Source organism: Equus asinus, chromosome 12, assembly GCF_041296235.1.
Source record: "Equus asinus isolate D_3611 breed Donkey chromosome 12, EquAss-T2T_v2, whole genome shotgun sequence".
Classification (NCBI taxonomy): Eukaryota; Metazoa; Chordata; class Mammalia; order Perissodactyla; family Equidae; genus Equus; species Equus asinus.
Genome location: NC_091801.1, coordinates 84821681 through 84833910, shown reverse-complemented (window position 1 = coordinate 84833910; position 12230 = coordinate 84821681). Strand labels below are relative to the sequence as shown.

The 12230-nt window shown below is 61.9% G+C and overlaps 1 protein-coding gene across 9 annotated transcripts in view; it reads left to right on the top strand.

The window, feature by feature from the left end:
- Positions 1-12230, top strand: part of ZC3H3 (zinc finger CCCH-type containing 3) — a 98215-nt gene that overhangs the window by 62188 nt on the left and 23797 nt on the right. For all 9 annotated transcript variants that reach the window (XR_011493416.1, XR_011493418.1, XR_011493417.1 and 6 more), the window contains exon 5: positions 7446-7633. Coding sequence is in view for 6 of the 9 variants with exons in the window: in XM_044781003.2 (XP_044636938.1) it covers positions 7446-7633 (188 nt within the window). In the remaining 3 variants the exon portion in view is untranslated. The remainder of the gene's footprint in view (positions 1-7445; positions 7634-12230) is intronic.

Here is a 12230-nt window from a genome sequence, read left to right as displayed (position 1 = left end):
GCTCTGAAGAGATGTGTCCTGGAAAGCCGAGCTGTTGGCCTGCCTCTGCCCCAGGGCAGCTGGAGCTGGGCAGGGAGGTGGCTCAGGGAGTGAGGCCGCTGCAGGGTAGACAGCCCCTGCTGGGCATGGTGCCCCAGCCCTGACTTGTTGGGAGCCTGGGACCCCCAGAGCTGGCTGTGGGCCACATTCGGGAGCAACAAGTTTTGTGATTGGAGGAGGGTCCTGTGCGATCAGGTGGCCACAGTCATCATGAGGCCTGTGTTGTCCACTGGGTCTCTGGACACTGAGCCCCGTTTCTGAGACCCATGTGAATCCCACGTCCTGCCTGTGCTCTGGCCCTCCTTCTCACCTCCCACCCTGCTGGCCTGGCTCAGGCCCCTCTCCCTCCCCCAGAATCCAGAACATTCTGTCAGCACCTGCCCAGCAGACTGCTTACAATGGCCCCGGGGGTGCCTCTGGAGGTGAAGGGCCCCGCCCAGCACTGGCCTGGAGCTGCTGAGTGTGTGTGAGAGGGGAGCTGGGGTATGCTCAGGGGGCATGGGGGGGGGGGTGTGTGTGTGGCAGGCCTCTCGCAGGTCAAGTGGGTGCACACTTGCACCCCCCTGAGCCAAGCTGAGGCGGCGCCCGTCAGCGTTTCCGTGGAAAGCCCACTTAAGCAGTTTGCAGCCTGTCACGGTGGCGGCTGAGCCTGACCTACTTGGGATTCGCTGTGCAGAGCCGCCTCCCCCGGCGCTCCTCTTCTGCTGACAGCGCACTCCCTGCTCTCCTCGAAGCTCGCAGAATCGCGCTCCATTTACTGAAAAATGCTTCCCCGGTTGTTTTCTCTGCTCCCCAGCCAGCTTGCCCAGCTCCTGCACGGTCACCGCCGCCTGGGCGGCCTGGCCTGGAGGCTGCTGGGTCCCTGGGCACACCCTGCCCCTGCTCCAGCCAACGAGTGGGAGGTCGAGTTCTGGCCTGAAGCCCTGCTGAGCTGCTCTGCCAGCAGCCACAACTGCTGTCCTGCGTCTTCCTGCCCAAAGCCTCAGCCCTCTGCCTCCCCACCTCTGCCTGCGCAGCCCTGGATGGTGGCCGAAGCCTCCCGGCCTCAGTCCCCCCACCCTTCACCCTGTGTGTTCTCTCCACAGCAGTGTTGTGTGTGTGGTTAGGGCCTACCTTCTCTGACCCTGCCGCCTCCTTTGTTCTCAGGGAGCCACTGCTGCCCTGTCTCCGGCTCCTTACCCACTGCGGTCTCCTCTCTGTGTCTCTTACCTGAACCCCCAACCAGAGGACCACTGTGTGTGGGACTCCGGCCCCTTCTTCCTGGTGTGCATTCACCCAGCACAGGTTGACAGAATCCCCACACAGTGGCATGGCCCCCAGGCCAGGGGCACAACAGTGAACTGCCCCAGGGTGCTCCGAGGTGTGACACTGCACTGTCCCAGGGTGGGGGGACCTGTCACAGCAAGCCATCATGGATCAGGGAAGGCTTCCCAAAGACTGGACATCTGAGCTTGGTCTCAGGGATGACCTGGGTAACAGGCAGAGGGACAGCATGTGCAAAGGCCCAGTGCAAACAGGGTCACAATGCTTTCAAGGAATAACTTTCCAGTGTGGCTGGAGTTTTGGCTAGTGGGAGGGTATGTGGGGCAGTGGCTGGTGAGGCTGAGAGCCCAGCCTGCAGGGTCTCTGACAGACTATCGTGAGCACAGTGGGGTCCACTGTAGGGTATTAAGTGGAGTAGGGAGGGAACAGAATCAGTGAGCAGTTTTCAAACCAACTGGAGGGACGGGGTGGGGTGCGGGGACCCCACCAGGGGGCTGTGAAGGAGGGCAGGCATCCAGGCTGCATGTCGGGGTGAGAGGGCAGGCTGGCTCAGGTAAGGCAGGTTCCTTATGTCTGAGGTCTGGTTCTACAGGGGAGAGGCCTGGGTGGAAGGTAGGGAGGAGACTGGGTGAAGTCCAGGGGCCGGCAGCCCATGGGGGCCAGAGGCAGCCGGGGCTAGGGAGCCTGAGGGGATCGGGAAGAACTCATCAGCAGAAATGCCCGTGTACCTGAGAGGTCTGCCTGTGGGAGGATAGCCATTAGTTCCCACCGGGGACTTCTGGTCCAGCTACGGGGGCTCTGGTCCTGCACGTAGGTCTGTGCCCAGCCTTTGTGTGGCCTCTGGGCCTGGCCCTGTCCCTAGGAGGGGGGTCCATCTCACCTGTGCTGGGAAAGGCTTTGGAAAACCTCAGGACTGAGTGGGCTGGAGTAGGGGCCTGGGGTTGCCTCAGCTCCAGCATGGTCCCTCAGTCCCACCTGAGCAGTGACAGCCGAGGACAAGCCAGAGAGGGCTGCACAGGGTGGCCCGAGGCAGTGTGTGCTTGAAGGTGCTATTGTACCTGGTGAGGAGGCCTGGGCAGGATGGGTACAGCTCCCAGTTTGAGACTCGCCCCACCCGGGGCATCCAGGAGGCTGGGGTTGCTTCCAGGGTCTCTAGGGTGAGGCCATCTCTCCCACCCCTCGCCCACCTGCACCTGAGTCTGCCCTTGGTCATGAGCGAGCCACACCCCAGGCCATGCCCTGACGTGGCCCTGGCAGGCTATGTGTCCTCAGCCCAGGGTCGGGTGCGTAGGAGGCAGGTCCGCCTGGACTGGAGCACTCACTGGGGGGTGGGCGGGCGGCCCTCAGGAAGGGCTACTGTTTTGGCAGATCCTGTCACCAGGGTGGGTGAGGTGCCTGTGGTCCGGTGTGCACACGTGTCTGAGAGCCCATTTTCCTGTCTGCTCCACGAATGCACACCTGTGCCCCTGGCTGCCAGGCTACATAGCTACCTCACCTTAGGTGGGCTTGTCTCAGCCGTGCAGCCTGAGAGGCTGACCCAGTGGGCAGGGGCGCCCTGTGCACCATGTTGGGGGCTACACAGACCTGCTTCCGGCAATGGCCACGGGGCGAGCAGGGAGCGTGGGTGTCCAGGGTCGGCCCTCAAAGCCCTTGGAAGGCAGGGGAGCCCTGGCAGAGTCAGCACTCTCGGCCTCTGCCCTCAGTGTGCTCTTCAGGCCAAGCAGGGGACTCAACATGGTGTCCCTGGCCTCTTAGGGAGAGCCTCCGTCTGTCTTGCCCAGACCCTGACACCCCCGTCTTGGGTTCCTTTTCCCTGGGCCCCAGCCCCTGCTATCATCCTCACCACCTGGCACAGCAGGTCAGAGGGGCCGCAGTGAGCAGAGCCCCTTGGCCAGCCTGTCCAGGCTCAGGCCTGGAACTTTTCAGCTGCTCCCCAGGCAGCGGACACGTGGACAGGTTTTCTTTTCAAACCTACTTTTGTGGTATGTGTGTCTTTCTCCCCGTTACCACCACTTTTCATTTAAAATGTTATCTCCCCCAGCTCCTTCGTGTCCCCCTCCCCCCCAGGGGGCGAGGGAAGGCCCAGCCCTCACCCTGGTGTAGTCAAGGTTATGGTGATAAATCCTGGGGCATTGTCACTTCTATTCGGAGTAAATTGGCTGGCCGCTTTCGGGCTGAAGGAAAGATAATTTGCTGTAGTATTTCAAATGGATTAGAAATGGATTTGAAGGGGAAGTTCATGCCTCCCATTACAAAGGCAAGAGAGAGGACTATCTTAAGGCCCGGTTCCCTCCCTGGCCTTCATTATCCACGCTTAATACCTTTCCTATTTTCCAGCGTTAATGAAATTTCCTGGCGGCGTGGGCCTGCCGGACGGCTGGGAGAAGCCTTTAGATCTGAGGCTCCTGTTGTAGAAAAGGAATTACAGGGCCCTTGCCGCGAGGGCAGGAGCGTTCCCTGGGTCCTTGGCCCTGCTATTATCTCATTAATTTCATCCCCTCTTCTCAATACAGTTCGTTTCCAAAGGCTGTCCTCTCCATTAGGGTAACAATTTACTAGAGTGCTGTGACACCCACGGCATGAAAAGCTACACGGCATTTGGGGTGGGGGCCCCTGAGCCTACCGTTCTAGCCCCCCGCCCACCTGGCCACAGGTCCCAAGTCACTGGGACCAGCAGGGGTGGGGGAAGGGCAGAGGTGGTCCCATGCAGCTGCAGGGTGGGCCCTTCCCAGACCCTGCCAGCCCTCCCCAAGTGCTGTGGGTCCGTCCAACTCCTTAAGTAGCCCCCACGACACAAGCCAGAATGCAGCCTCTCCCAGGCTCCTGGTATGCCCCTGGAGGCTGTGAGCCCAGGGGCCATAGCCCTGCATGCTTGGGCACATGGGGTTCCTTGGGCACATGTGTGTACACAAACCTAAGCACAGAGCTGGGGCGTCAGAGCGGAAGGGCTGCTATGCCTCCACTCCTCCCAGATGGCCTATGATTGTCCTGTAATTGCCATCAAAACCCAGGGATGTGATGTTTTGGGTAGGAGAAGGTGACAGATCAATTGGTCATGTTCCTCCATAAGACTAACAGTGTGAATAGTCAATAATGTCCAAGGAGAGAACTGTCACCTGAGATGTACCTTTTAGCTATAAAAACAGATCATAAAAGGCAGTAATTAATGGAGCTTGCTTCTCCACAGGAGGGGTGGGCGTGGCCAGCCACAGTGCCCAGCCCAGGAGCAGAGAGGGCTTCCCCGGGGCCCCACTCTTCAGGGCAGGCTGTTAACAGCCCCAGACTGGGGCTCCTGTGTGCACAGAGCTGTATGTTGCAGGCCCTCTTGGGGCAGGATGGGCCACAATGGGGCCGCCCACAGGTCTGGAACACGCTCTGCCCTGAAGCTTCCAGCTCTTTCTGACCTAAGGCCCTGCCTGTGGCCGCCTTCTGTTGCTTTGATGCTTTGATCCGTGGCTTCACCTGTGTGGCTACCCCTGGGGGGCCATCTGTCCCTGTCTGGCCTCAGCCAGGAGCACATGCCCACAGCTGGGGAGCTTCCTCACCCCTCGAAGGGCTGGGATCCTGGGACATCCAGGGCCCTGCTTCCTCCCTCCCACTTTCTCAAGGACTTCCTGACTCTGGGCCCAGGTAGGGAGGCAGGTATGCGTCGGTTGCCCACTTGTCCCTCATGCTTTGTGGCAGCCAGTGCTGTGGATGGAGGGGCTGGGTGGGAGTGGTGGCCCAGGAAAGGGTCCCCCCAACAAAGGGAAGAGGCAGATAAGGGTAGTGGTGTTCCAGTCAAGCGGCAGCCCCATTATCTTGCCACACAGCCTGTCAGGAGGTCTGGAGTCTGGCCCTGAGTGGCCACTCTGCAACGAGAACCAGAGCTCGGTGAGTGGCTGGTGCCACGGCGGGCGAGGTACCATGTGTACACAGGGTGGGCTTATTGCTGGTCCCCTCACCCTCTGGGGCTGTGGAGTGGAGGCCTCCCAACACTGCCCCTGGCCTAGGCTGGCATGTGAAGGGACAGCTGCCTCATGGGTGATGAGACCACTGAGGACTCTGGCCAGCCTGGGCCTCGGGGCCGGGGCTGTTGGGTGCCTGTCAGCCTCAGGCTGAACGAGCTATGCTAGCCACTGGCCTGGGCTCCCTTCCTGATTGTGGGGATCAGGACTCAGGCCAAGGTGCGCCCTGCAGACAATGGCCACAGCTCCTGCGGAGGGTCCAGAGCCACTTCTGAGGCTGACAGGGCTCTGCAGCGAGGGGCTGGCGGGAGGAGAAGACTCCACCCAGCCTTGCCCCTCCTCACGCCTCCGCCGGGCTCCGGGCTCCGGTGCGAGCCAAGGGGACAGGGCAGAGGATAGCCTGGAGGTCTGGCTGCCTCCCCCAGAGGATGCCTACCCCACCCACCCCCTCCTGCCCAGGCCTGCCCTGTGTGGGGGCAGCTGGAGCCTATCGGGCATGGACATCATGGGCCAGGTGGCCGGGGCCCCTTGGTGGGACTTGTTCCCTCCAAGATTGGTGTTTGTGAACTTGAATTTTAATTAAGGGAAACTGGGTTAAGTGCTTTCTGGCCTCTGCGGTGCTTCCCGCCTGGTGTTTGTACTTACACCGCAGCTCTGGGTCCCCTGAGCACCCAGCTCACTTGTGCACGCTGTTCCTCTAATGGGCCCTCAGAGGCTTCGGGTTGGCAAGAATTACCCCCAACTTGCAGATGGAGAGACCAAGGCCAGAGGGGCCACGGGGGTCGGGCTGCAGCTACGCCTAAGAGCAGGGCTGCTTGACCCCCGACACCTCACTTCTGGGCAAGGGCACCCTCCCCACCTTGGTCAGCCTATGTTCTAGGACACCGAGGCCTGCCTGTCCCCTCTGCACTTGTCAGACCCCTGTCTGGGGGCCTCTCCCTGGCCGTGGGCAGCCAGGAAAGGGTCTACTGCTGCCCCAGGAGGAGTTGGGGATCCATGTGCTCCCCAGGGGAAGGGAGTGCAGGGCCCTGGGGGCCTCATTGTGAGCACATTGGAGACCCGGGAGGGAGGTTGCCTGCACTGCGCCCACAGGACAGGCCCTGGTTCGCTGTCCTACTCCCCACTTCATCTGGTTTCCCCTGGGGCCCTGAGCATGGCTGGCGGCAGTGCCTCAGTGGGGGCTGTGCTCCTCATGTCCTGCCCTCCTGCTGCTTGGGGGCCACCTTCGGGTGCAGGCGATGCACGCGGGACCGCCCGCACTCATCTGCCCAGATATGCCAGTGGGGCACAGTGCATACACTGGGTGGAATAGTGTTAGAGCAAGAGTCTGAGCTGATACGGAATTGAGCTCAACTGCAGAAATAAACTACCACTGAAACATGTCCTGAGGGGGAGAGGCCCCTCCCTTCTGGAGTCGTGGTGGGCTTGTCTCCATGCCCCGCACCCTGAAGGGGAAAGCCCTGTCCCCTCATCTCAGTGGCAGCCTGGCCACGTGACAGCTGGTGGGAGCATGTCGGCCAGGACAGCCACAGGCTCACGGTTTGTGCTGGCCTGGCATCCCTGAGCCTGGGGCCCTGTGGCCACTGCCCACCACAGCCATAGTGTCTACAAGGGAACATCTCTCTAAGTGGGGGCATCAGGGGCCTCCTCCCAACCCACTCTGCCCATGGGCTTCCCATGGGCGTCGGTCGTCCACTTGGCCAACCACACAGGCTGTCCCAGGCCTCTTCCAGCCTTTGACCTTGAGGCAACTCCTGTCTTGCGCCAAACAGCTTGCCTGGGTGCCAGTCTGTGAGGCTGTTGCCTCCACTCAGTGCCGGGCTCTCGGTGTGGTGGAGCTGACCCCACGGCTTCTGCTGTCCTGAGACCGTGTGATGGGCACAGGGGCAACGCTTGGGGGAAGATGTTCCTGGGCAGTGGTGACGGCATAGACCCTCAAGAGCCACCTCAGTGCATGTGCTGAGGGCCTTCCCCTCACAATGGCGCCCTCAAGAGCCCCTGCCAGGAGGCCAGGCCATGTGCATGTTGGGAGAGGGAGGCCTGTCCCCTCTCTGTGTCCTTTAGGGGCTCATGTGGTTCCAGCCTGGTTGGTGGGGTGGGCATTGCCACCTCCTCTCCTGCGTTGGGGCAGGTGACAGAGGTCTCCTGACTGTGGGCCCTGGGCCTGGGCTAACAGGCATTTCCCTGTCTCTGCAGGTCCCTGGTGCTGAATCGCCTGCGCCCCACCGCGGCGGGTGGGAAAGCCCAGCCCACCTCCCCTCGGTGGCGGAACAAAGGCTACCGCTGCATTGGAGGGGTACTCTACAAGGTGTCAGCCAACAAACTGTCCAAGACCTACGGCCGGCCCAGCGGTGATGGGGGCAGCAGGCCGCTCCTGCGCACAGGTGAGGCTCCTCAGTGGTAGGGGCCAAGAAGCCCTTGGTCCGGGCCGCTGACTCCCTATGTAGTAGTGCGTGCCTGCTCAGGGCTTGCCCCAGATCTAGGCAGGCGGGGCCTGGCACTCCCAGGGAGCCGATCCAAGTGACTGCTTCCCAGTGGGCCACATCCCAGCCTGGGAATCCATCGTCCTACTCTCCAGTGCTCACAGAGCAGAGCCTAACAAGGCGGCCGGAGCAGGCAGGGCACCAATGGGGAGGCCTTGCAGCCTCTGCATCCCCCAGGGATGGCCCCGGGTGGGACGACTCTTGCTTGACTGAGCGGCCGCTGATTTTCCCTGTTTTGCTCCTGGACAAAGGAGCTGAGCCCGGGTACTGTAAACACGCCCGGGCGAGCGAACACCTGGGGCCGTAGCGCCCCGTAATTGCATTGGCAACGCCTCCCAACTGTGTCTGGAGGCAGCCGCTGCCACCACGTGTGCCCTCGCAGCCTGGGGAAACAGGCCAAGGAGAAGGAAATGCTTTGGATTCGCTTATTGTACAAATTAACTAGAAAAACGTTTTGGCTTCAGTCCAGTTTTACCCCCTTCCAAGGTTGCAGGCAGTCTGGGGATCACAGAGGCCCAGCTGCCCCAGCCCCCACCTTGCCCATCCAAAGGGGCAGGAGGGAGGAGGGGGGTGGCAGGGGCTGTCTGTGGGTGGGAGGCAGCCCCAGCACCCCTCCCAGAAGCCCCTCCCAGGGCCTCTGTCTTTGGGACTCCGGGTCGCCTGGCTGCCTTCTTCCAGGCAAGGTACACTGGACTCCCCAGGAGAGTCACCAGGGGGCCCGGGAGGCCATGGCTCTGCCCCATCATTGTGTGTCTCAGTTCCCCCTCCTTTCCTCGAGGGATTGGGCTCTGTGATCTCTCAGGGCCTTTCTGCCTTGGCCTTGGCCTTGGCATGCTTGCTAGGTAGAGGAGCAGGTGCAGAGCCCTGGCTGGGTCTCCTCACGGGGACTTCGTAAGACTCAGCCTGGAGGGGCTGCTGCCGTGGCCCCGGGACAGCCCTCTCTCCACTCCTAGCCAGCCCCACACTGGTTGCCTCCAATCCCCAGAACTTGGCAGGCCCACGGCATTGGCGCTCACGGTCTGAGGGCCATCGTGCAGCTGTTGGCATTGCGGAGGGTGGGCATCTCAGACCCCTGCTCTGTCACTGTCTCTATCTGGACAAAGCAGAGCCCTGCCTAGCCTGCTGCTCCCGCCGAGCCAGACCCTTTGGAGGACTGGCCCCAGCCAGGCTGGTGTGCAGGCTGGACAGGGCCACAGAGGTCTTGTGGGCAGCCACTCTGCAGTGATGTCCCGGTTGGCTTCATGTGGCAAGGCCTCAAGGTGGCCTCTCTTTGGGTCATACCTGCTGTCCCCAGCCTCCGGCTGGGCCTTTTGGTGAAGGGTACCTAGGCACCACTGGCCTAACCCCATCCATCACCCTTCCCCATCCCGCCCTGACACCACGGTTGACTGGCAGGCAGGACCCAAGGTCTGCTCTTTGCTCTCCTTACTCGGGGGCTGAATGGAACTCATTGGCAGGCCGATGGGACTCTGCCAGTGTTTCCTTGGCCACATGTCATGGAGCCATGCCCACTTGAGCCTCAGTCATTCACACCAGGTCTTAGGGACTCCTCCCTGGCCAGACGAGAGACTGGGTGTCGTGGCACTGGCACCATCTGCATGCAGGGACCCAGGAGCTGGTCCTGGTTTGGAGCCCTAATGGCCCTCGTTAGGATCCTGCTGCCCACATCCCTTGGGCTGCAGAGGGCCACCTCCACCCTGGACCCCGATCCCAAGTGGGCTGGGTGAACCCTTGGGGTGGGGCTACACCCACCACCCCAATCCTCAGTGGCGTCCTTGGCAGGACAAGAGGTGCCTGAGGCTGAAAGAAGAAGGAGGTTTGGACTCACGCCTCCTCACAGACACCTGTGTGGAGGCCACGCTCACGCTGGGCTCTGAGTTGAAGCTGGAGCCCCGAGTGAGCCCAGGCTCTCACCTTGGGGGTGGTCCTCAGAGCAGGTGGGAGGGGCCCAATGAGGGCCTAAGGGGGGCCACTCCCTCTCTCCCACCCAGGCAGGCGGCAGGCCCAGGGAGGGGCTGTCACATTTCTCACTGGGGAGGATGGCACACTGAGCCTGCTCCCCTCTAAGTGCTGAGCTCTGCAGAATCCCACCTTCCCGCTTACATGCATGGAGTGTGCCAGAGCTGTCCTGGCCTTCCCCGACTCCCTGCAGCCCACAGCCTCCCGGCAAGAAAGTGAGGAGGACAGTGGCCTCCGGGGCAGGGTGGACAGGCGGGGTCCCGGGAGTCCTCTTCCCCACTGACCTGCCCCTGCAGGCTACAGCAGCCTGTGTCCTGCGGCCCAGTCTTGCTGGCGGCTGAGGGGCCTGAGTCCTGGGCCTCAGCCTCCCCACTTCGTGGGCAGCTGAGAGGTGGGATTTGGAGCACAGACAACAAGGCAGTCTGTCCTGGGGCACACGGCAGAGCCAGAGCCCCCCGAGGACCTGCTCATTCTGCCTGGCCAGCAGATGTGGGCACAGCTCCAGCTGCCTGGACCCCTGTATGGGTGGCCAACTCCTCGCTGTGAGGAAGGTGGATTGCTCCCAGCTGTGGGAATGCCTGCTGACCAGCGGCCCACTTAGATGAATAATAATTAAAGAAATAAATTTTGTCTTCTGGTGTCAGCGGAACTTTGACTTCAGCAAGAAAGTGCAGCCCTCCTTGGGAGGGGGCAGGGGCTCTGCCTCTGCCTCTCCTGGCCCCTCCTGTTCCCTCCTCTCCTCCCAGTTGCTGGGCTGCTCTAGGACAGCAGCAGCCCCTAGTTGGGGTGCCCCAGGCATCCCAGGCTTTGTGGGGAAGAGAAGTGCAGAGCCTTGTCCCTGCCCGCCCCCCCAGCCCCAGGGGCAAGGCCTTATGGGCAGACCTCAGCCACCCTGAACCCTAGGACCAAGCACTTTCCTCCCAGGCCCAAGGCCCACCAGCCCAGGGACCCCTCCCCACATACTTTGGCCTGGGACCCAGTACAGCCAGGTGTGGGTCCTGACGAGTGCTGTGCTGGGTCTAGCACGTGTCGTGGCCCCAAGAGCCTACAGTCCCTGTGGTGGACTGGAACCTGCTAGAGCCACCTCTCAGCCTAGGTTGCAGGGCTGGCCCCTGTGCTTGTTCTGAGCCCCCCGGCCCCAGAGTGAGGCAGACAGGGGCTGTATCCTTCCTGCTGCGGACCGGCCACCACCCACCCATGAACACCACCTATCTCCTCATCTGTGACCTGCCTGCCCTGCCCAGAATGGCACCAGACAGAGGGCCCTGCCAGCCTAGCCAGAGCCAAGGCCCCACCCCACTGCCTCCCTCCCTCCCAGATGCCTCTTCCTGGAGCTCCCTCTGCTGTGGGAGCCCAGCATCTACAATTTCAGTCTTCTTCCTAAGGGGGACCGTGTACTGGGCTAGGGCCTAATGGGCTTTGAGCTCAGCAGACCAGGGGCCTGATTTCCTAGGAAAGGCCAGGCAGGCCAGGGCGCTATGGGGGAGTCGGGGCTGGCGGGGCTGGCGGTGCTGCTGCTCCCTCTGACCTGAGAGCCCCCGACTTGGGCTTCCCGCCCCGTCAGGGGTGAGGCGCTGCCTGCTGGGGACTGATGGGGGTGGGGGTTGCCAGGAGCCGGCTGTGTCTATTTTGGGAAGATCCCTGGGAAGTGCAAGTTCTCTGGAAGGCTTGGCGCCTCCTGCTCCAAGGTTGCCGAGGGTTTTCAGCTGAACTTGTTAGCACCTCTCAGCGCCCCTGTGGCCACTCTTTAAGCCAGCTACTTTATGTGCATTTTTTAACACTGCAAAGCATTTGAAAAGGTGCCTCTTGTTCTTGTCAAAACTCCCACCATGAGCCCTACACTGGCACTTTTTAAGAGTAAAAAGTGGAAAGGGGAGTAAACCCCACCCTCCCAGGCCAGGCCTGGGGGCCAGAATCTGACGGGCGGACATGTGACGACAGCGGTCCCTGGTGGGAGCAGATGGCGCCACAGCGTCACCGGCAGCATGGGTGACAGCCTGGGAAGCTGTGCTCACCAGCAGCTATCAAATTGCACTGTCACCCAGGGGCTGGCAGGTGTATGGACACCACGTGCTGCCTGGACTGGCCTCCACTGCCATCCCCAGGACTGGTGTCCCTGGTTTGGGAAGCGGGACTTTATTGTGGCCTGTGGCCATCCTGAGACCACCTCCCCGTTGGCCTCTCTCACCTTGAGCCCCTCTCTCCCCCACGCCCCTCCTTGTGTCCTGCTGACACCCTGGGCCCTCTGTTTCGTGTTCCCCCTCCCCCACATCATAATACCGTAACCAGCTCTGCTTGTGTTCCCGCTGCCTGGGCCGCTGTGTGGAGCATTTCCTTCCCATTGCGGGTCTTGCTGCTCAGCCCTGGAGCTGCCCTTTTTAAACTTGAGGAGACTGAGGCTCAGGGAGGGGCAGACACTGGCGAGAGGGGCAGCGCCAGCAGGGCAGTGAGGGCGCTGGCCCAGAGATGGTGTGCCAAGTGTCCAGGGAGCTGTCAGGGCCTAGCAGCAGGCGGGATGTGGAGAGGGGCGTCTGAGGTT